The sequence below is a fragment of the Thunnus thynnus genome, chromosome 20 (genome assembly GCF_963924715.1).
Source record: "Thunnus thynnus chromosome 20, fThuThy2.1, whole genome shotgun sequence".
NCBI classification, from domain to species: Eukaryota; Metazoa; Chordata; class Actinopteri; order Scombriformes; family Scombridae; genus Thunnus; species Thunnus thynnus.
The window spans coordinates 20,352,404-20,375,980 of record NC_089536.1 but is presented as its reverse complement, the minus strand read 5'-3'; the positions used below and the strand labels follow the sequence as shown (position 1 = coordinate 20,375,980).

General features: G+C 41.9%; 1 protein-coding gene across 6 annotated transcripts in view; it reads left to right on the top strand.

The window, feature by feature from the left end:
* Positions 1 to 23,577, top strand: part of mrtfab (myocardin related transcription factor Ab) — a 38,122-nt gene that overhangs the window by 4,915 nt on the left and 9,630 nt on the right. For 2 of the 6 annotated variants that reach the window (XM_067576562.1, XM_067576559.1), the window contains exons 1-5: positions 9,687 to 10,435; positions 16,414 to 16,479; positions 21,066 to 21,121; positions 21,742 to 21,817; positions 22,583 to 22,744. In XM_067576562.1, the coding sequence (XP_067432663.1) occupies positions 10,276 to 10,435; positions 16,414 to 16,479; positions 21,066 to 21,121; positions 21,742 to 21,817; positions 22,583 to 22,744 (520 nt within the window). In that variant the 5' untranslated portion in view covers positions 9,687 to 10,275. Of the gene's footprint in view, positions 1 to 9,685; positions 10,436 to 16,413; positions 16,480 to 21,065; positions 21,122 to 21,741; positions 21,818 to 22,582; positions 22,745 to 23,577 lie in introns of those variants that run through there. The other 4 variants (XM_067576564.1, XM_067576560.1, XM_067576561.1 and 1 more) reach the window with 4 other exon arrangements.

The window sequence follows — 23,577 nt, the reverse complement described above, 5'->3', positions numbered from 1 at the left end:
GAAACTGATCGTTTTTATCAGTTTTTTTGGAAGCTTACATAACAAGGCAGGACTGTAGGTATTAACCACAGCAACAAAGAAAAAACTCAATTAAAAGATGTGTTCAAATTAGCCAATGATGTAAAGCCTGCATGCTGTCATTTACTACTTTGACTACAGAGGGTTTCTGGTATAAAGGGAGCAGGCAGGGCTGTGAGGCCAGGTTTATGGGGACGCTCCTGAGTCGAAAGGTGTGGTTGATGTATTGGGGCTCTTCTCAGAAAAATGACCATCCCCTCCCTCCACGCCTCCGTCTCACTGCCAGCAGCTTTCAAATGTCCAGCCAAGCTACTACCTCAGAGGACTGACTTACAGTCCAGGGACCAGGGTCCAGACAGGGCTGGAGAAGTTATGTGAGGAACAACAGACAACACAGGGGCTGGAGCCGGGGTGGAAAAAGTAGGTTAGAGGCGTCACAGGCTCTGCTCCAGATTTCACTGGAGATGACCAATTCAGTCAGAACAGATTGTTCCAGATCATGGCACGGACTACGTCTGCTAGTGTTTAAGACTGGTATTTTAAATGATATATGCGATGAGACAGTGTTTTCTCTGTGCCCGCACTGTCTTAGAGAAGCTTACACAGCGATTTTCTAGCATGTCTCACTGTGGTCTGAGAGTCTGCAGGCTTTTTGCTCCATCTGGTTTAACTGATTAATACACCAGCAATGCAGTGGCACACAGGCAAGTTAAAATCCAGACTTCAGTGTTTTCAGAGACAGGGAGTCCTTCTTCTGACCATTATACTTTCTTGTCACAGAAGAAGAAGCTATCTGCACTATTGGGACTAGGATAAGGGTGTTAGTCTTTGAAACAAGATAAAACCCAGGAGTTACAGCTTTGTTGCCACCCGGAGTTCAGGATTTAAGAGAAATTAAAGCATGACTTGGATACCTTTCTTCAAAAACAGAAAGAGCAGGGATACAGACTGTGCTGCTAAATGTTGGGGGAGAGGAGCAGGGTAGTCGAAATTCCATCAGTGAGGTTCTCTTTTTGGCCGACTACATCATCCAGACTTGTAAACAAAGAGAGATACAGATCACGTCTCTATTCCTCCCCACCCTCTCATAATGACAATAGATGGGCCGTAGCCTACACTCTGATGTTGTGCCATTAGCGCAAGGCAACGGTAGGGGAAACACTGGGGTAGCTAGATATGTTGCTTGGCTGAGGTTAGCCTAGCCCAGCAGTGATTCAGGGAGGCTGTGGGTACTGTTATGTAACAGATTGGGAGGCTGCCAGCAGCAGAGGCCTCATAGCACTCTGTCAGGCTGAGAGTAGGAGGAGGGAGAGAAGAATTAGATAGATAGACTGATAGATAGCAAGAAAGAGGAGGAATAAGCGTGGAGAGAATGAAGAAATGTAATATGAGAGGAGACGGGATTGAAAAATAAGGCTGTAAAAAAAGGATTGGAGAAGTGGAAACGGGGGGAAAGAAAGAAAGAAAGAAGGAAGGAAGGAGGGGCTGTGTTTCAATCTGATCCAAACACACAGCTGCAGCAAACACAGTCCAGCTGCATGTCTCCTCGCCTCTCTGCCACTGACTGTGTACTAGCATTAGATAATCTAGATATTCCCAAGAAAGTCAAAAACATTAAAAAAAAAAGTGTCCAATTAAAAAGGAATGAAAATGGACTGGAACACAAAAACAAAAGAGATCACTTAACATTTTTTTAAAATTACAGCAGCATGTTTTCTTGGTAACTCTTGCACATTTCCTTGTAAGAATTATAAAGTGTATTTAGTGAATGCCTGCGTGTTGGCGCAAATTAAACTGCAGGAGAAATCTTACCTTTCCAGTAACATAATGAAACTGGCTGAATCTAAACAACAGGAGAGCAAACGTCGTAGTTTGTCATCAATGTAAACAGCTTTTAGTCTGATAAACATACAGGCAGGATCATATTTATGCAACTGAGACAAGTTTTGCGAAAATGCTTAAATCTTAAATGTGTCCAGCACACCACGCACACACCCACTGATTGTGCATGACTCACCAGTACATACACACACACACACACACACACACACACACACTCTCCGCAACTCGTGTCACTGTTGAGACCTGGACCTGGACCTGGACGTGCACTTACAGGCTTTGGTAGCCTTCCATTTCCCCAGTGTGGCCTGACAGCGCGGTATTTCAACAAGCACTAACACACTCACATCTTTGATTTGTGATCCAGTAAATTCCTGTTAGATAATGAGAAGAGAGAGAGAGAGAGAGCATAGCTAAACAGCCTCGCTCACATCTGTAGCCTCCAGCTAAAGAAAAGCGCTTTATCAGCTAAGCACACTCACACTGATTCGTAGCTCTGCTCGGTGATTGCACACCCACAGGTACAAGCCCACTCATGTAGCTTGAGAAATCTTTTTAAACACACACACACACACACACACACACACACGTATCTTATAACATGCGCTTCAATCTGAAAACATGCAGCATGGAGCAGCTGAGCATGCAAACACACATTTCCCAGCAAATGTGTGTATATATATATATATATATATATATATATATACACACAAACAACAAGCTATTATATAAATACACACACTCACACACACTTATATCATATTACATACAGCTTTGTATACTGACATTTATAAATGTCCCTATGTTGTGGTGTGTGGTTCGGACACAGCTGGAACTACACACTCAAATACACACGTTTTTAATCAGTGTTGTGTGTAGAAAAACCTGATAATTAATGTGGCATGTTGTAATCGAAATGGGCTTAGTATTAATGAGATTAATGAGAATCACAGCAATAGTCTTGTATTGCATTATATGGCAAGCCATAGTCATTTTAAAATGAGCTTTACCCAACATTATCCACTACAAACCCTCTACTTTTCAAATATGTGAGTTTGGGTTTCAGAGGTGTACTTACACACACACACACACACACACACACACACACAGTTACAGGTACAAACCTGCTGCTGCGGGACATATATGCTCGAGTTGGTTTAGTTTGCTCCTTGTCGACAACTCAATTAGCTGTGGTTTTTTTGAAGAACAGAGCAGCCATTAGCTTGTGACTAATGGGACTAGGTGTGGTCTAATTAATGCTGGCTGATGAACGTAGCACACGTCACCGTTAACTGACGGGACTCTTGTTGTTTAATTCGGGTGACTCAGACGATGAGCCATGCGCCAAAGAAAATTCAAGAGTTGATGACGACATGAGATGAAATCAATGTTTTTCAAGGCGTTCGTTATCTGGGCTGTATATGAAACACAAGGAGTCACTGATATTTTATGATGTGACAAGGCCACAAGTACAATAAAGTCACATATTAAGCTAATTTAACAACATGCCGAGTCTTAGCGTTTGAATAAACCCTTTGAAAGTTTGCTGATAACAGAAGACGGCATCAACAGCGTCACCAGACTCCAGAGATTCCAGGGAAAGCTCAGAGGGCTCGTCTCCTGTCTCACCAGTCTGTTACTCTCTCACCGCCAGCACATGGCCACCAGTGTTCCCACTCTCAGACCACACTAAAGAACACAGCTGTTTCTGCTTGTATTAAAAATACTCATGATCATTTCAGACTTGTCACGGCCACTCGATTGCCTCTGCCTTTGTTTTCACATTCTCGTACTCTCTCTCTGAAGGATTTTTTACGGCGGTGGAGAACAATTCAACTTTCAAGTCGTGTCTTTTATGTGGTTATTGTTTGGGCTGTTTGTCAGTTGGAGACGTTATCAGTAAGACGCATCAGAAAGTGAAAGATTTTTTTTTATCAGCAATAAACCAGATCTGCAAACACCACAGATGACAAACTACCTTCCTGGAATCAGAGATAAGTAACAAAGGTGGGCACAATAACTTGAAAACATTAAGCTGGCCTGACCTCATTTTTGAGTAAATTTTTTTGTAAATAGAGAAGGAAGCAACACTTTTCTCCCCCCCCCTATGAAATTCTGTTCCGTGTACACGTCATTTAGCGTCAGCAGCTCACTTAAACACTCGACATTAAAGGTCGGTGTCTAATAAAAACCCTGTCATTTTGGTCGGTGAAGCAAATTAACAGCCAGGCTTTTATTAGATGTTATATGCAATAAGAGAATGAAGAAGGGGAGGGGAAGGCAGGAAGAAGAGGCCTATAAAACACCCCAACCTGAAGGAAAACACTGGGCAAGAACACACACACATACACTATCAGAGAGAATTTCTCAAACCCAGGCCAAAAAAACAGACACTCTCTGTCAGACACTCACATGCTGCACACATGCTCTCACCCTCACTTCAACCCCCGTGCGATTGTTGTCTTTATTTCTCTTTTCTCTCTGTCGTGCTAATTGGCTCCGGCCGCTCGTCTTCCCTGCCAGTCTGCCCAGCAGTCCGTTGTTTTTTAGGAGCGAAATGCAAACCAGTCGCGAAAGAGAAAAGAAAGCTGTGTTTCCTCTGTAAGTAGGGCAGGAGGTTAGGGGGTTCGTTACAATAAAAATCATTTTCAGATGTGCAGGTTATGTAAGAGTCTGTGACAAAGCCGTCATCGCCGGTCAGGGAACACCCTTCTCTGGGTTCTGGTACTCTGTTTTTCCCTCTTTCCAGCTTTTCGGGTTTACAGTGAAGGTTCATGTTACCAGATGTTAACAGCTGCCAACTGGCTTCTGCCTTTTATTTTTCATTCAGCACTTGTGCTTTTATAGATGCCTCTCTCTCTCTCTCTCCTTCAACAGTACACAATTAGACCTCAGTTGGACTACTTTTTATTGACAAGACGTGACAAGGTGAAGAGTGCTGCTGCAGGCTGGTCAACAGAGAAGCTTTGAGTGTTTAAGAGACGTTCAGAGAGCACTTAGACCCACAACAAACTTTTTTACCAGCATTCAGATGGCTTTAATGTCCCACAGTGCTAATGGTACAGCTGGTAATGATGTGCTTGTTATATCAACCTTAAATTTCCCCTTACTTAGCTTTAAAGTAAAAGTTGACTATTTGGTTGTGTGCGCCTCCAGATTTGTTTGCCTTTGTACAATCCCCCCCCTTCTTAAGTAATCTGTTCATTGCAAAACAGACCTTTGTCTTTCAAGCTATTCTTTAACTCTGACAGCTGAAAAGAAGAAAATAAAACTTTATTCCTTTTGGGAATGAAACTCAAGTGCAGCATTAGGTCAGCAAGGGATTATTTGTCCGATATCCCGAAAAGACTGGTATGATTGTTTCATGTGTAAACACATGAAGAGTTGGCTTACGAGCTTCTGGCAGTCACTTCCTTCCTGTGCAAACACAGTAGAGTAAATGATTAAGTGCAGCTTCGCTATAGTCCCCCCCGTTTACATTAGGGTTTTGTGCCAGATTCCACATCCTTTCTTCATGATTACACACATGGCTACCATGCAGCTCCCAGTCTCCTCAGTGTGAGCATCTTGTTTCTGACATCATTAACCAGACTCCTCAGGCTGTGTTTTTTTTTTTTCACAGTTCAAAAATATCAGTGGATCAACACTAAGAAATCCCCAGCTCGATGTCAGTGTTGAGTCAAAGCCAAATGCAAACAGTGCTGGTAAATTCCACAGCAGACCGGGTGGGGTGGGAGGGTGGACGGGGGGTGGGGGGATGAGGGGGGGGCACCAGGAAGTAAAAGGAAAAAACACCTTCTGTTTTCCTTGCTGGAATGTTAATGGCCGGTGTGACCTGCAGTACACTGACGTTCGGCCCGCTTGGTTTCTTGGCAGGTCAGGTTTGCCGCATCTGTTTTTTTGTTGTTTTTTTTTTGTACTTGTTGGTAAACTTACTTGTGACTTGAAGATCACCAGTATGAAATGCAGAAAAACTTGATAATACAGATGAAGAGTACAAGTGGGTATTGTGAGAATCTGTTATCTGTGTTTCAGTGCAGTGAACAACACCATACCATTCCTGACTCCTTAGTTTGGGGAATAGAAATATCTTATTTTTCCATAAAAAAAATATGGAAAATAGATCAGCGTTAAACAAGGAACTCTGCCTAAAAAAACAGCTTAATGTCCAAAAAGTTAGAAAGGAAAATAAATATCTGATCAAACAACAAATGAAAACATGCCTAAGAATCAGCCAAGCATTCACTGCCAACTTTCGAAATTTGGCACTCTGCGGCGATTAGTGCAAAAAGGATTGTGGTTTGATAGCCCAGCCCTAGTGAAAAGACTTCTCCCTTTCTTTTTAAAAAGATGTTATCAAAGTGCACATACAGTAGGAGAGCTTCTTATTTATCTGTCTTCTTAAGTAGTGCGACTCACAGTAGAAGACACCACTAGAGAATCCTTCGTAATAGACCGGTCACATATGAATTAACTTTGAATCTGTGCATCACATTTAAAAACTTCCTGTAGTGACTTGATTGATTTTAGATAGCTGCTTCTATCTATCTTCTTGAGGAGGAGGACTCAATGAGTGTTCATAGAGCATGCAGAAATTTAATAGAATGTCTTTTTGCACAAGACGTGTGCACTGACAATGACAACACACACCAGTTGTTATAACGTGTTGTTATTGACAAGCTGCCAGAACAAATCAAAGAAGTTGAAGCTGCCGGCAATCGCTGACTTGGCCTCGTCATATGGAATCAGTTGTGTAATTATTTATGTGAAATCCATATTCAAAGTCACTGCACCAGTATGAGAGTAGAGGTTATACACTGATATGTAAACTGGACAGAGTGTCCTCTATAGCCAACAGGAAAACAAGACCCTGTCCCATTCATGGACAGAAATGTCTCCATCAGACTGTTTGGTTTCTGAGAATGTTGCCTCCAGGCTGTAAATGCGCTTCACCTGAACCAGGCCTGCCCGGTCTAGTTTGTTAGTGGTGATTAGATGATTGGATGAGGTTTTTTTCGGAAACTACTACTTGTTTGCGGGAAGGTTAATGGAATGCGGTGGGGTAATTGTTTTGGGGCTGGTCATGACCTAAGGACATAACGCTCTGTGTTCCGAGCAGGTCACGATGTCTCACTATCAGAGTACAAAAGTTCAAACATTAGTTGAAGCTACAGTCAGTTCATCCTCTTCATTTCAACCCATTTTAACAAAACATCATGTCATGTTGTGTTTTTAAAAGCAGTCGGCTACAGAATAGTGGTGTTGATGTTTGGGATGCCTCAGCAAAATAGTGGACATTCTCATCCAGTCTTTCTATAACCTCCTAAATTATTGTGTAGTATGTTTTGATTGTGAAGAAATGACAATGCATGAGGAGACAATGTCATTTCATTATAGTCCTTAACCATACAGCGGTGGCAGCTTTTTATTTGGGGCTAGTCTAGAATTTTTTTTTAGTTTTGTCACCTTTACTGAAGTCCTTGAATTGAATTTTTAAGGTATGTCTATCTTGATTTAATTTTTCTGTATTGCATGTGTGTTTGCCGTCTACTTTTCAGAGAAGGATTGGGTTTGAATTGATTTCTTCCAAATCAAGCTCATCAGTACTAAAATCCAGTATGTTTACATGCCATTTTAGAGGAAAACAACAATTTCAGGTCTCCATGCTCCCAGTGGTCTGGGTTATACTGACTGGAAGCTGTGGGGGGGGTTTCTATTCATTTACACATCCACAGGAAACCTCTGAGTCATTATTTTAGCTAGAACTCCATACAGTAATTATATCCTGTCTGCTTGCACAAAAAGAAGTGTTTTCCTTTTTTTTTTTCATTCCCAGAAACGTTTTTCAGCGAAGGATAAAGAAAGCTCCAGATAAGGATGTCCAAGGCCAAATAGCTTCAGTGGAATGTTCAACTGAATCCACAACTATGACAGCTAATTTCTCTTGCTAAAGGCTAAAATCACTACCCAGTGTAATAGTAGTGACTAGTCTTCAAACAGTATGCAAAAACGTCCCATAGCGGTAGTGCTGCTATACATTTGAAACATTGGCATCCTTCCCGGCAATCAGGCCTGCCATAATTAATAATTGTCTCGATGCCTTTTTTTATCTGTTAAACTGTCAGTAAATTAAATCAATAACTCATAGATAATCTACTAGTTTCTTATCTCTGTAGTCGTACATAAACTTCTTAGCCGGGTACGGTTTTGTTATCAGAAACGACATAGCTTTTCTTCCCACACACCGGGGCCATTGAGCTCTAAAACCATAAAAACTCTACAGTCAAGATAATAATGACAGTCATCACACCACACCCGTTTTATATGTTACAATTAAGCTGTGAATTGTCATCTACGCATGATGTCATTATCGCTGTGGGAATTATGGCCCTTTTGTGTTCTGTGATACAGAAACAGAGTCTTTGGAAAAATCCAGTGGAGATGTAAACACACAGAAGCTCCCCCGGAATTAGAAGAAAACCGACATTAAATCCGCTGATTTTTGAATTTGGAGCCGTTGAAGATGAAAATAAACCGACGTTTCTGGCGCGCCGTGTGTGAGTTTATGACGCGGGGCGTGTGTGTCGCTGAGATCAGCTCAACCCACACAGCAACATCCTAATCCCAGTATGTGTTGTCATCTGTGTGTTTCCTGCCCAGACTGTGAATCATGCCAGCAGGTGGACTTTAATCATACACTCATAACAGACAGTTATTGTAGACACCAGCCACCGTTTGTTCAAGGTGTCGTCTGACTTTTCTGTGGTCGCGTCTGTGTCACCTGTATGATAGCGGCGGACTGTACTGAGCAGCCATGTTGTCACACAGCATGCTGAGTTTTCATATTGGATGTTTGGCCATTGTTTTATTAATAGGCCGACTCCTCTCTGTGCTGTATATATATATATATATATATATATATATATATATAGTGAAATGGAAGGTATGAAAGTAATGTATCTCCCCTTGTGTCATGCCTCATGAAAAATTGATTTAGTCCGAGAAAATGGGGCTTAAAGTTTGCATGTGTGTGCCTCAAAGTAACCTTACCCTGTGAGTGCACAGGTGATACCAAGCTGAATATAGCCCCCTTATGGCCAGCTGGCCCTGCTATTTAAAACAGAGAAGAGGGGGAGGGGGAGGAAGAGGGGGGGCTGCGGCCAGCGACGGCGTTTACCATCAGCATTCTGCAGGAGCCAGAGAGAGTTTGGTGGTGGGACTGGACTGCAAAAGAAGTTTTTTTTGTTGATGGGATTACGGTGCGTCAGCTTTAAATCCCTGTATGAGAGTGCACTGCCTTTCCTCAAGGGCAGTCTGTGTAAAAAAATAAATAAATAAACAAATAAAACAAAAAAAACATTTCAGGATCACAGTGGTGATTGGGTATCAATCAGTCCCTCTAAAAGTCATGGCTTGTGATTCGTGCCGGGATCAGATTAAGCTAGAGCATCCTTGACAAAGGTCGATAACGCAGGATGAGGTCATAACTGAAAACAGTAACTGCCGTTTCTACTTGTTCAGTAAACTGTTTATAGATTGACTGAGTCACCGTTTTTTGAGAGCGAGGCTGTGTAGCAGGAGTTGTTCCGACAGCGTTAAAGAACTGATTGTCTCATTGATGTCGCTGTGATTTTGGTCTATAGGTTGTGTTTGTGTTTAACAGGGTGGAGGTCTGCATGTGGCAGCCCCCCTCAGCCTGTAACAGTGAATGAATGGCAACAGCTGAGCAGGAGAACTTTATCGGCAACACTCCCTGCTTGTGTGTGTGTGTGTGTGTGTGTGTGTGTGTGTGTGTGTGTGTGTGTGTGTCTGCGAGATTCAGGAGGAGCTGCAACCAGAGCAGTCTCACTGGGCACTCTCCGCTGAGCTCACTGCTGTCCTCTCTTCCTCCGCCACTGGCCTCTTTTCAGCTCACTCCCTCGGCTCTCTTGCGCTTTTTCATCCACGACTCGCCCTGTGGATTTCTTCCTCCCCTCCCGTCTCTCCGGGAAACCTTCGCAGAGCAACGCTGTCGTGACTCGCCGGCTGCCACTGCAAAGGAAAGGAGAGAGTAGGAGGAAGTAGAGAAAGAGAGAGAAGCTGAGACAGACCAATCGATTATCCTGATACAGAGGAGAGAGAGGTATTGGGAGAGGAGAGGAGAGGCAGTAGCAGCGTTTTTTTTTTTTCCTGGTCGTCTTTGTTTTAAAAGGAGATTATCTTCGACTTGTATGGGAGTCTTCTACAACATTTGATTCGCGTCCTTCTGTTGGAAAGAGAGGACAGCTAACTGAAGGGACAGCTGGTGCAGTTTTGACACATCGAGGACTCTTCCTCCCTCCCCTCTTGAGCCAAAACAGCCAACATTTGGTATTTGGGAGGAGGACCACTTTTGAATGAGAAGTTCAATGTTTACCATCTAATTGATCTCCATTCTGAATGATAATGCTGGACACCAACCATTGCCTGTCCTTTGAACCCTCCCCCGGGGGCTCTCCTCCAATGGGAGAAGACATGGAGAAGGCAGGACTGAAGATGGATCATGACAGACTTGTCTATCACAGCCTGAAAGAAGGTGGGCGATCCGGAGCTACACACAGTCAGTAGAGACACAAGATATCTGATATGATTTGTGTTTGTGTGCCTCAGTCTACAGCTTCATAACAGTACTTTATGGCTTTGTATGAATAATTAATTGGGCTCTGCTAAAAATAAGCGATTTTGTTTCATTTTAAAGATGGAAGGAAGTGGATGGTCTCTCTAATAAACCCTTTCAACAGAGTAGACATGACCACTATGTTATATTAAGGAAGTGCGGGGGACTACAGCCCATGATGCTGAAGTCACATAGCATGTTGCCGTAATATTAAAGGAGCCCCATGGAGTTTCCCTGCAACTAAACAAATTAATGTTTACTCACCAGAATGCATCGTGTGTGTCCTTGAGGCTGGCTGAACATGTTGAATGCATTTCCCTCTTCATAAAACTCTTCCAAAGCCCATTTTTGGAAAATGTTAAAAAAAAAAAAATCATCCCTGACTTTTCTGGCACATTACTGAGTGTCTTGGTGCATTTCTGCCCCCCCTTTAGATCAGCCAAATAGTGTAAAACCATCGGCAGGACTGTGTATGGTGTCACCCTGCATGCTCATGTGCATGCACAATAACAAACAAAGCTGGGAGCCACACATCAAAACATTGCTCTATAGCGCTGCTAGTGGTCAAAAACTCCATATGTTACCTTTAAGTTATGACCCAACTGGAGCCACCAGCAAATGTTTAATATTTATAAAATGACGTTTTCAGCCTGGAAGTAGCTGATTTTATCTCTTCAAGAGTCTTTAGATCTTGATGGTATTTGTACATTTCTGAAAAAAACAAAGGAAAATCTGCCAATTATTTTCTTGATTAATCGATTCATTGTTTGGTCTATAAAGTGACATAAAATAGTGAAAACACAGTTTCCCAGAGCTCAAGATGACGTCCTCAAATGTCGTCTTCTGCACCAAAAACATTCAGTTCACGATGATATCAAAACAGAATAATGATTCTCTAACTCAAGAAGCAAACGTTCGACTTTTTTGGTGCCGATGGTTGCCGATTCATTTTCCGTCCGTCGACTAAATGTTTCAGATCTAAAACAAATACTGCCCATATCCACAAAAATGGTAAAAAACAAGGCGGCCAACAATGACATGAGATCAGAAACTGGGGATACAGCCCAAAATATCAGTTTTGAGTGAGTAGAACAGTAAAGTAAGCTTTAGTTTGTTTATTACCATCATTACAGGCATTACAGGCAAGGGTTAGTCATAGATTACTGACTAGAGACGAAAGATGAAGCTGTCAGTTGAAATATATTATTCCAGATCTGCTTTTGGCTAACAACAGACTTTTGCTAAATCCTTCAAAGGAGGCATGTCTCGAATCTGAAAGAAAGCGTGAGTGACAAGAACCGCTCGAAGCTTTAAAAATCTTGACTCCTGTTCCTTGAACTTTAAGATGATTAGTATTCATCACACCTCTTCTTGTTGTCATCTGGCTTTCAGCACAGTGCGGCAGTGCGAAGGCAGCGGGAGTGATTCCAAGGTGCGAATGGCAGTAACCTTGCATTGTTCTTGCCCTCTAGCCTCTTTCCATTTCCACTCGTGTGAAACATTTGCTGCGGTCAGTTGCTGCATTTATCTCTCTGTTCAACAGATGCAATCGAACTGCGCTACTGTGCGCAAATGATGAGCTCATATAGGACAGCATCAACAGGCTTTCCAAATTTCCAACGTCAATGCCAAGTGTAACCTTTTGTTGAGAGCGTCTGTGAGACTCGTGTTGGAGGGAGGGGGGAGGGGGGTAATTATTTGTATGTGGCAGTACGATCTCGTCTGGTTCCGTCTTCATTTGCCGACTTTCTCACCCTGTGTGAGCACGGAGCGTTCAGCCTTCATGTGTGTCGCTATAGTCGGTGTGTGTGTGTGTGTAGGCTTAGCCGTGCCAGGTGTGGGGGAGTCTTTTGGGACAGTGACGGCACTCAGACATGTTTAATCAGATCTAACGACACATGAGCGGAGCAGGATTAGCCCAGTTGGCTGCCAAGATCTTGGCAAAACCTCACCGACCTCTTCCTTCTTCCTATCCGACGCCTCTCTAACCCTAAACCTAACCCTTCGGATCCCTCTCCCCCCCGCTAATTTTACTTTTTCAAAGGTCTTCTGTAGAAGTTGACTATCATGTATGTGACCTTTCTGTCAGTGCGCGCACACAGAATCCCCTAACTAAAGCTTTTTACTGTAGTAGCTCATGATTTATAGCTGTGAGACGGCTGTGTTTAACTACTGAGCTCATCTGAGAGGATTACTTCATCGTTATTTGATCATCAGACACTTTATCAGTTGCAGTTGAGACATCAATGATTATTTATGTTATTTATTTATTAGGTTAGAAATATCAATGGCATGTTGGTCAATGATTTACTTGAAGATATTCAAATCATTTTAGGCTCTCACTTAACACCCAAATCTTCAAATTAAGAATTTAAGATGTGAAAAGAGGATTTCTTTCTGAAACTGAAACTGTGTTTTGCTGCCTTTCTCTAGCTTTATATTATCTGTGACTTTCGGTGTGACTTTCTCGGGCCAGCAGGTTGGTGCAGAGGTTAGAGACGGCATCCTGTTACCAAAAGATCACTGGCTTGATTGATTAAGTAGTGTGGTTCGCTATTGTTCCCTCCGCTTCATCTAAAAGCTGTAAATGTAGGCGTCTCTGCCGTCTTTGTGCCTCTCTCCCTCCGTGCTCTCTCGCTCTAACTTTTTTATGACTGCGGAGGCCAGTTTTGGCTGTGGCCTAGTATCCCAATAAAACATGCCCTGCCTTTTTATCCTTTTCTTAAATTAACCGAAATGGCCCTCAAACCTGATTTAATCCCTCATCTCCGTAACATGAAGGCATTCAGCTTTTCACAGTTTGCAAATATAAGCATCAACACTGACTATGTGTACATACACACCAGGTTACAGTGAGAAATCAGGGAACGTGTTAACACGCCCTGCAATAACCTGTTTACTGTAAAATACAAGATAACTGGCAGCTTGTCGGTAATCAGATTCTTCCCAAAACCTTTACTATACTCAGTATTTCTCTATGAGTGTGCATGTTTGTGGATTTTATAAATAGTTTACCGTACAGCTCGGAAAACTGACTTGAATGTATTTCTGTTTCAGTTTTAGTCTGACTATTGAGTTAATTATTTGATTGCAGTGATCTTTCCTTTTAATCTGACGCATTGTTGCCACGGCGGGACTTTTCCTGCCTGAAGCCTTTAACCTGCGCACGTAACATCCCCTGTAGAAACACAGTTACACATATATATGGCCAAGATATTTGCTTCATCCAGCAGAAGTCGAACTCTGTTAACCTGGTTTCTCTTTATCCTTAACCTCTATTAAGGAAATGCTTAAAAAGAAATGCATAAAGTTCATGTAAACGCATTACTGATACTAAAACTCTCACTCACACTTCTGAGAAAAACGCAGAATTAATTATTCCTGGCCTCCATATTTGTTTTTCATTCGGTTATTCAATGATTTAGTTTTTCTCCTATGAAACATGATTCATATCTGCTTCCCCACATCAGCCCACAGTTTAACACCAATGCTGCTTTTCACACTTTTCACACGATCACCAGCAAATTTGAGGTGTCATCGTGAGACGTCTGCAGCAATCTATTTCAAACCAGCGACAAAGAGGTTTTAACGACGGCTGACACATTGTCCTTTTAAGTTGAGTTCTATACTAAATTCTTTACTGACTTTGTTGATAAAAGGGTGATAAAGGCCATTACAAGGCACCGTGACCACTGAACTAAACAGCCAACGCTCGGACTTCCAGTTGACTTAGTGCCAGAGATGAGGGATAAAGAGAGGAATGAGAAAGAGAGAGTACTACAAAGAATAACTTAGTTAACTGGAGTGTGTGTGTGTGTGTGTGTGTGTGTGTGTGTGTGTGTGTGTGTGTGTGTGTGTGTGTGTGTGGAGAACGAGAAGGGAGCAGGGAGATGTGAGGCTGTGATAGAGGGAAAGTGTAAGATTCTCTCTCCCAGAATAAACCTCTTCCCTGGAAGAGCGGTGCGGCTTCTTATCCTGCACTCGGCCATGGCACGGTCAGTGTGTGTTTTTGTGTTTGTGTGTGTGTGTGCATGTTCAGGCAACACGTGAGTCTCCCCAAGTGTTTGGTGCTTAGGGAAAACGTATCTGTTAGCCGAGGCACGGGTGCAACATACACAGTACACGCACTGGCGTTGCTGTGTTTAGGTCTTTGTGTCTACACGGCCGAGTGTGAACTGACATGTTATTGCTTCCAGAGGGGAGTCTCTAGTGCTCGCCTGATCTCCCAAGACGCAGCGCATATACACGCTTGTGGATATAACAGAGGGGAGCTGGGATTGCCAGCGAGGATTTAGAGCCAAGGAATGACATTTAGTTGCACAGGCTCTGACATTAATTCATGGGACTCTCGGTGCTGCTGTCCAGGCCTGGATTGTTTGTCATAACAGAGCAGCAGCTACGCGGCGCAGCTAACCTGTTAGCTGGCCTGTCGAGCACCAATGATGTCACTTTTGTTAGTAGGAAGGAACAGGTGCTGCTTGTCCTCAAAGTAGCAGACACAACCCCGGCCAGAAATGCTTGGGAAGCCTCAGTGGTGTGTTCCACTTCATATACACACACACACACACACACACACACACACACACACACACACACACACACACACACATACACATACCCTTTTAGCAGGGACAGCTGGTACTTATAAAACAAGACTCTCAGCTGAGTTTAGCTGAGCTGTACGTCTGTTGGTGAAAATAGTATTTGGTGTAATAACATACTAGGTCCTTCCTCTGATTTTATCAATTTCTGTGAAGTATAAAAACAAGACAGACAGTAAATGTCTGCGACATCAGTTTTAAAATAAAAAAACAGGTCTTGCTAAGAAGCAAAGTGGAAGTAAAGCGCACTATCAGTTATGTATCTGTATTTATCTAAAAGCTGTCATACCACAAACAAGTGTCTGCAGTGACAAACCTGTGACACTGATGTGTTTATAGTCGTCTCTGTGACTAACTAAAGGGTCCAGCTCACTTCCCTAAATTATCATTGTGTTGCAATGAAACCGATACCACAGCAAAGGCCATTGCACAATGATGAAATACAATGCACTCACTTGATCCCGAAGCTGCACAAATTGAATTTTTTATTCCTCTCCAATTCTTCATCTGGGTCTCACCAAGTTGTTAATGCATCATTAACTGATATCTAATATAGCATTCAGTTGTGATTATGGTGCAAGAATGAGAGCTAATAAGCTTTCAACCAAAGGCAAGTTAGATTCTAAAAGATACAACAAGGCTCCACAGTTCATAACAGCTGAAACTTTGTGTGTGCAGAAAGGTCAGACATGGTCCAGCTCCTTTTTGTCCCGCGTTGTGTTCCTTGACACTCTCCCTGCCAGCCTCTGTGTTATGTAACAAGTACTTCCTGTTTTGAGATGACGGCGCAATCGGCCCATATGCGCTTTTTTTTTTTTTCTCCCTCATCTATCCTCATATCGATGCTGGTCTTTCTCAACTCCACATTCTTTTTTTTTTTTTTTTTTTTACTTCCTTTGTTGATTTGTGTCGTCTCCCTCATTTACTTTTTAATAAACTGTATTTTTACACACATCTTCACACTGAAATTAAAAACAAAAAAAAAAAAAGTCTAGAAACAGGAAGTGTGTAGTACTAGTCTGCTCACGCCCTTCTTGTACCCGCCTCCACTGTAGCTTCAAAAAAAAAAGCACGGCAGAAAGGGGGAAATGGTGAGGATGAATTGAGTGCCAGAGAGTGCAGGTCCTCTTCATGCCAGTCCAAATGCATCTGGCTGCCCGTACAGGTTTATTTATCTAAATGTGGAGGATGGACTGCTGATCAGTGGACATTAAGAAACTATAAAGAGGCTGTAAAGCTCCATCGCTGCAGGAGTTTTTTTTGTTTTTTTTCTGTTCACCGGCCGGCACTGACTCTCTCTTCTCCTCTGTCTCCATGCAGTCCTCCAACTCAAACTCCAGCAGAGACGCACACGAGAGGAACTGGTCAGCCAAGGGATCATGCCACGTAAGTGATATATATACATGTACAGATGGTATTGTTGCTTCAACAGACAGCAGTGCACTTGATAATCTAATTCATTACACACCCACACACACACACACACACACACACACTATAGAGAAAGCTCAAGCTGATCCAGATTCACCTGAAGGTTTTTTTTTTTACTTACAGGCACTTTATAGATGCAGACAACTAGAGCAGTGTTTCTGTGCCTTTGAGCCGAGGTCAAAGCGTTAACCCTTTCCTCACGCCGAAGCTTCAGACATCACATCGGACCCTGATAGAGATTAATTAGATCGTCACATAATCCTGAGCTATACTGTACGTGTACGGTCGATTGATTCACATGCTAAACGGGCCTGTACAATAACGTATCTGATTATCCACACCTGCTAACAGGATATGTGGCTAAATTGTATCCGTCTGTCTGTGTAGGATATTAAAATATGTTTACAAAGAACAAGAATCAGCCTCAGCTTTTTCCCTCCGTCGCTCTCTGAAAATGTCAGCTCTTATCTACATGTATTATCAGCATATGAGTGCATGTGTCATATTTAGTGGTGTCTTTGCACCACTTTGTGTTATCAAATAGGACAGCTTCCTCTTCTTCTGTATCTACTTCCTGTTTCAGACTTCCGCACTTAAAAGAGGCGGAGATACTTTTTTCTTTTTTTCCTCGTTAAGCACCCAGCGTTCAGCCTCATACAGGCTGTATGGTAGTTAATGTTTTTTGACCAAGTGACTGTAGAATAGAAGAAGATGTTCACAGTGAGGTAAGATATCTGACAAGGTGGATGTTAGGCCTCATTCAGGCTTGATGTCAGCACATTCTCAGCAGTTTTTAACTCACACTCTGCTGTACACCACCACTACTGTTGGCTGGTGTTAATATCTAAACCTGGATGAATTAGTTAGTATGTCTGTTCACTAAAAGGCACTTAATATTTCTAACCTGGCTAGGACACTTGCATAAATGGGTTAGGCATGAAAGAACGTACTAGAGTGGACACTCAGACTAATGGCTTGTTTTAGTGGGTGGCATGAAGTTTTACTTTCAGCCATTTAGTAGCTACCGTAAATTTGTCCTGCTTATGCAACAGGGCCTCATGCCAGGCAGTTAGCTGGACTGGGATCAGCATATACTGGTAGAATTAAATTAAATTAAATAGAACTGTCATGACACAGAGACAAAATAAAGCAGGGGTTTATAAGAGATCCATCAAAGATGGTATGTGCTGCCAGGGTGACGTCTTCCTGGAAGGATTTTACAAACAGCCCTTATTTTGACTGTTCCCAGGAGACTCTGCAAGGTAGAGCAAAGGCTGTTCAGCCGTCAAGCCCCCCTGTTGAATTATTGGGCCGTAAAGATCATATGAACTGCATGAGGAGCAACGAGAGGAGGGAGAGTGAAACAAATAGTAGGGTATTTTAGCTCATGAGGTGGCAAGTTAGCTGGAAGAGCAGTGAAGCGGTCGTAGTAAATTACCCATAGGAAGACTGCAGATGACTGTGACTTCTTGTCAACAACGGACGTAGAGAAAGCTGACCATGATGAGGGACCAGTTCCCTCTGTGGTATCACACTGGTTTTGATACTGTAGGTGGTGTGAATGAGTAATTTTCCAGCCTCTATCTCTCAGTAAGTTCTGTGTAGGTGTCCTTCAGCAAGGCACTTGACCTCTGCCTGAAGAAACGCAGCTGGATAAATAGATGTATAATGGGAATAAAATAATAAAGTAAAGAGAAAGCTTTTGTGTCAGGAGGTCACCCATGTTTTTTTACAGTTGTACAATGTAATGACTCAAAAGAACATTTTATTGTATGTCTGTGCTGCTGGCTGATAAATTTGACCACACAGTTTCTTCATAAACACTTGTGTTGTTATGTAAGGACTGTTGGGTCAGTGTCAGGTGCAGTATCAGGTCGTTCATGCAGATGGATTTGAAAATGCTGTGTATATGCTAAACATTCTCCATCCCACCGAGCACAGTCAGATGAATTCTCCCATTATTTTAGTTTGTTTAAGGGTGTCAAACAATAAGTAACAGTAAGACGCATCATTAAATCAACAGATCATTTTAAAAAGTGTCCAGACAGTTGATGCCGTTCTGTTGTCTTGGACTGTATGTGTCAATTCAGCTTAACACTCAGTACAAGTGTTGTTACTGATATGTCTGTTTCTGTCAGTTGCATGAAATAAAGGCTAGCTGTTATTAACTAGTTCATTGGGTGTTGTACTGAGACACTTAATTGAATTATGTTTTGATACTGGTGCAGAAATGTCAACAATAGCAATATTATGAGATGACTGCACTGACACACACTATAGACAATGACAGAGTGAGTCAGTGGCGACAGAGGAATTTGGTGACTTAACATACTGCGAAGTGGAAGTACTTTTGAGAAATTGACAAGCTGACAATTATAGGTCAGTTTTTAAGAAACGCTCATTTTTTCCCACAGACATAACAACATGAGACCGGTGTTTTCCAAATTCATCTGCTTAAGAGAGCATTTTCAAGTTAGAATGAACCGTTCTGTGTCCGCAGTGACAGGGGGAAACTGTAGGGTTTGTTGACGCCCTAGATGAACAATTGCTTTATAAAAACATTGAGCAGTTAAAATGTGCATTTTTGTAGAAACTTACTCCATTCACCAGGTATAAAATCACTATAATAAATCTCAAGTTATTTAGTTTCAGCAGATGTTCAGGATCAGCTGAGCAGTTTTCAGTTTTGTGCCGTTTGTGTTATGATTTTGGCCGCTTGGTTATATCACAACTGGTATGTAGGTCCTCACTGAACCTCAAAGAGTTGTGACATTAGGAATGCCTTCCCCCACCCAGTCATCTTTGGCACATGTACAGCTGACACCCACTGTGGCCAAAGCATCCACACTCACACACCCTTGGCAGGGATTTCACCAGCTATTGACCAATCAGACGATTGCTATCTTACATCATCGTAACTGCCGCTGTCCTCCCAATATCCTTCCCCAAATAGAGAGTGAACATCTCTGAACATGTCTGTTTAGCTTTACTAAAGCCTCACATCGACATTAAAATGTTTCTAAATGTTAAAGACAATACAGTTTGTTATTGTCTTTAACATTTGTTATCCTCTTATAATTGTGTTTAAAAAAAAAAGTGCAAATCAATCAAAAAATGTTATTTTAAAATTATGAGCAAGAAGATGAAATAAAATCTGTTACACATTTTATCTTGTGTCATTCAACATTTTAAAAAATTATATAAACCAAAATTTTAAGATTTAAAATGATAATCCAAATTTTGGAACGTTGTTTGTTGTGAACTGAATTTATTTTCTGTTTCTCCAGATTACAGGATCTGGGCTTCTCTTAAGTCTTTCTAAAAATATATAAATACATGTTTCTGCTCACACATAAGTAAAGACATAAGAGACGGTCATGGCTGAGTGCCGTGATGAATGTAGATTTTGTTTGCGCGCAGCAGTCTATCCATCAGTCTACAGTCTCCTCTGTTCTCTCGCTACTTTTTAAAGATCCGCTCCAGACTACTGGTCATCAAGAATTGATGTCCCCTCAGACTTCCAGCCACAGTCCATCTATCAGACTTTCCGCAGACAGTCGGCCTTTAAAATAGTTTGGGCTGTCTGCTGTCTATGACACCAGAAATTCACTGTTAAAGTCACGTCGTCTGTTTTGAAATGAAAATAAAACTATAGCACATAATGAGGTTTTTGTTCTGTGAAATACCGTTGTTTACTGACGTACACAGGGACAAAGCATCCGGAAGTCTTTAGAAATCTCCACCGTTTGAAAATTAAAATATAAAAGGAACCAGGGTTTTCCTGGGTTAACATGGGGTTAAGTCAGGCAAGTTCTATGTTTTTGGAGGGTAGGGAGTCACCTAAACTTTAATTAGTGCTTCTCCACCTTAATCTTGGCTGAAAAGCTGCAAGAAATGTCCAAACATAAGTTCAAACCAACTTCTAACCTCGATCAACAAGAGAGGGAATAGATAGAAAAACTGTATGAAGTAACGCAACCAGCTCAGCACCCAGAGGAGGGAGGTGTTGTTAAGGTTTTGTTAATAAAAGTGCTGAGTAAGGGTCAGGAAAAGCTTTGTCATGGTTACAGTCATGTGTGTCCATGTGGGTTGACTGAGTACCTGTTTCCGTACAACCCACCTCACCTAAGCTAAGTCACCACCACTGATTGCAGCTCAACACTTCCTGCAGTTGCTTCAGTGTGAAAGCCACAGTGAGCGCAATGAAAACATGAACAGCTACAGGTCAAAGAAAAACAGTTGCATTTATTATTTCCTTTCTGATAATGCATGTGGCTCCCACTGCACTACCTCATTCCTGCATATGCTGCATGGTGCAGCGGCCTACCGAGCAGTCGTCAGAGTATGTGGTTGAGAATAACACTCTTGACCTTCTCGTTTCACAGCCACTTCTGCTTTGAGTCTGTCTTCTTCTACTGCTGTATCTGTTCTCACATTGTCACTCGCTGAAAGGAGCATCACAAGTCCCATCAGAGTCTGTGTGAGTCACATTTATGTCTCTCTTTTTTTTCCCCCCTCTCTTCATCCCTCCGTTGATGCAGCACTGAAGAGCCCAGCAGCCTTTCACGAACAGAGGAGGAGTCTGGAGCGAGCAAGGGTGAGTGTCTTAAGTACTGTGAATATCCTGCTTTCTTAAAGGATTTGCTTTGGGCTAAACGGCATAAGTATAAACAGCATGAATAACGAAGCAGTATTTCAGACTGAATTCTACTGTTGCGCTTATCTGCAGACAGGAAGTTATAAATCGAAACTCGGTGTGCAATATAAACTGTAGTAAGGTCTCACTCTTTAGGTATGAAGCCACAAAAACCTAAAGGGATGGAAAGAGTTAGTCAGATTTACGCACCTTTCGCTGCCATCTGGAGCTGCCAACGTGAAAATTTGCTGAGTGAAGATTTAAATTAATGATCCTCATCTGGTCTAATATACTAAGTAGCTAATTTATGTTTTGGAATAGTAATTTAACCAATAACCTGGTTCATAGATGTTTTTTTAGTTATAGCATAGTTAGCATGAGCAACAAGAGCCATCACTGCCAACAAACGGTAAAAAAGGGGGCAGCGACACAAAGCAATGAAATAAGAATGAAGTCACAGAACTGGTTTAACACTTGATGCAACAAAAAGGATGTACAATGGCAGAGTAGGTCATTGCAATATAGCAAATGTTTTCTCTCTATCTGGTCTGATCCTCCTCCGTCTCTTATGTCACGCCCAGACTGAGGACTATCTGAAGAGGAAGATCCGGTGTCGTCCGGAGCGCTCTGAGCTGGTTAGGATGCACATTCTGGAGGGTGAGTTTTGAATCATTTCAAGCACAATAGGTAGAACCGCTTCGTTAGTCTCAAAGTCATTTCCTTAGAGATATCATAAGGGAATGAAGGTGACGTAAAAATACATGAAACTTGACTTAAAAAGGAACCATACGGTAAACAAAACGGAACCGGCTCCATGTTATAAGATTTATTGCACAGTTCCTCCTTCATATACATACGGGCACTGAGTTAAACTTTAATTTGTTATAATTTCACAGCACTGCACAAAGTATTATAGCACACACAGCACTATAAAACTCATTAACTTGATTTGGCCACAAACATCAATTTAGAACAAGTATGTTTCTATCTTACCAGCGCTCTGCAGTGGTATCTGCAGGTTTTTAGAAAACTGTTGCAGTGTAAGGTTTTCATTTAGTGGCATGTTTATTTGCGTCATGTATTTTCATGCTTCATAATCTTTATTTGTTTTCTTGTATAATTATCCATTCAAAGTTTGAGGTAGCAGCAGGTTTGCTTTTGGGGTTTCTTTTAATTATATTGAGTTTAAATTCAAAAGTAGGAAGTGGTAAAACAGGACTTAAAACTCATTATCTGTGTACTTCAGAAAGCCAACTTCCTGTTTTGTGGATCAGCTGAAAATACTCAAATGGATTACATGTCGCATTGCAATGTTAACACTCTGTGAACGCAAACCACTTAACCTGATCTTGATTTTGCTGTACATCTATATGGTCACAATGGGTGTTTTGACTACATGTTATCCTGCTGTGTCCTCTACAGAGACGTCTGCAGAGCCCTCCCTGCAGGCCAAGCAGCTGCAGCTGAAGCGAGCTCGACTGGCCGACGACCTCAACGACAAGATCTCCCACCGACCGGGTCCCATCGAACTGGTTCACAAGAACATCCTGTCTGTCAGCTGCCCTCTGCAGCACTCACCGCTGGGTAACTACACACACCCCCTAACATTCAAACAGTTGCATACATCTCGATACACTGTTGTTGTGTTTTTGAAATATGTAAAACATAAAGACGAATTCAATAAGGACGTTCTAATAAGTACACAGTTGTGTCAGTAAAGACACACACAAAAAGCATATGAACACATGGCACAGTCACATGTAAATACACATACTGCACATGCACATACGTTCAAACAGTGTCATTTATTCAGATTGAATCATTTAAAGAGACACACAGTGGAGTAAAGATGAAGCAAAAACAACACAGTGCAAAGAAAACACTTCATTTATAACATTCAAACAAGTATGCTGGTGCAGAGACACGCACGCACTCACACAACATTCAGTAACACTCGCAAGCAAGCAGTATGATTCATGAAGCTAAACTTATAAACACCAAAACACTGGACTTCTTAAAATGCATTAAGACTGAACACAAAGTAAATTGTTGACTTTATTGACAAATGTTTGCTGAATCTATTGGAGCCATACAGCTCAGGGATGAATGCAGGTGTTTACTGCGTTGAGGTTACAATCTGTTCCCCTCTATCACCGAGTTGCCCTCGTGTCCAGTTGCGTCACCTCTAAAATTTAATTATGGTTCAGTGGGAACACACCTTAAGCTGAGAAATTACAACATCCAGGTATCTCCACAAAATTGTAATGCAGTATTGTAAGAGTGAGTGTATAAGCACATGACACGCACATTGCTTAGCAGCTGTCAGTTGCATCATCTCACTGGATGGACAACAACTACAGTATGTTTGGACATAGTTGTCTTTTGAAACATACAGTGTTGTGTAACTTCTCTATAAT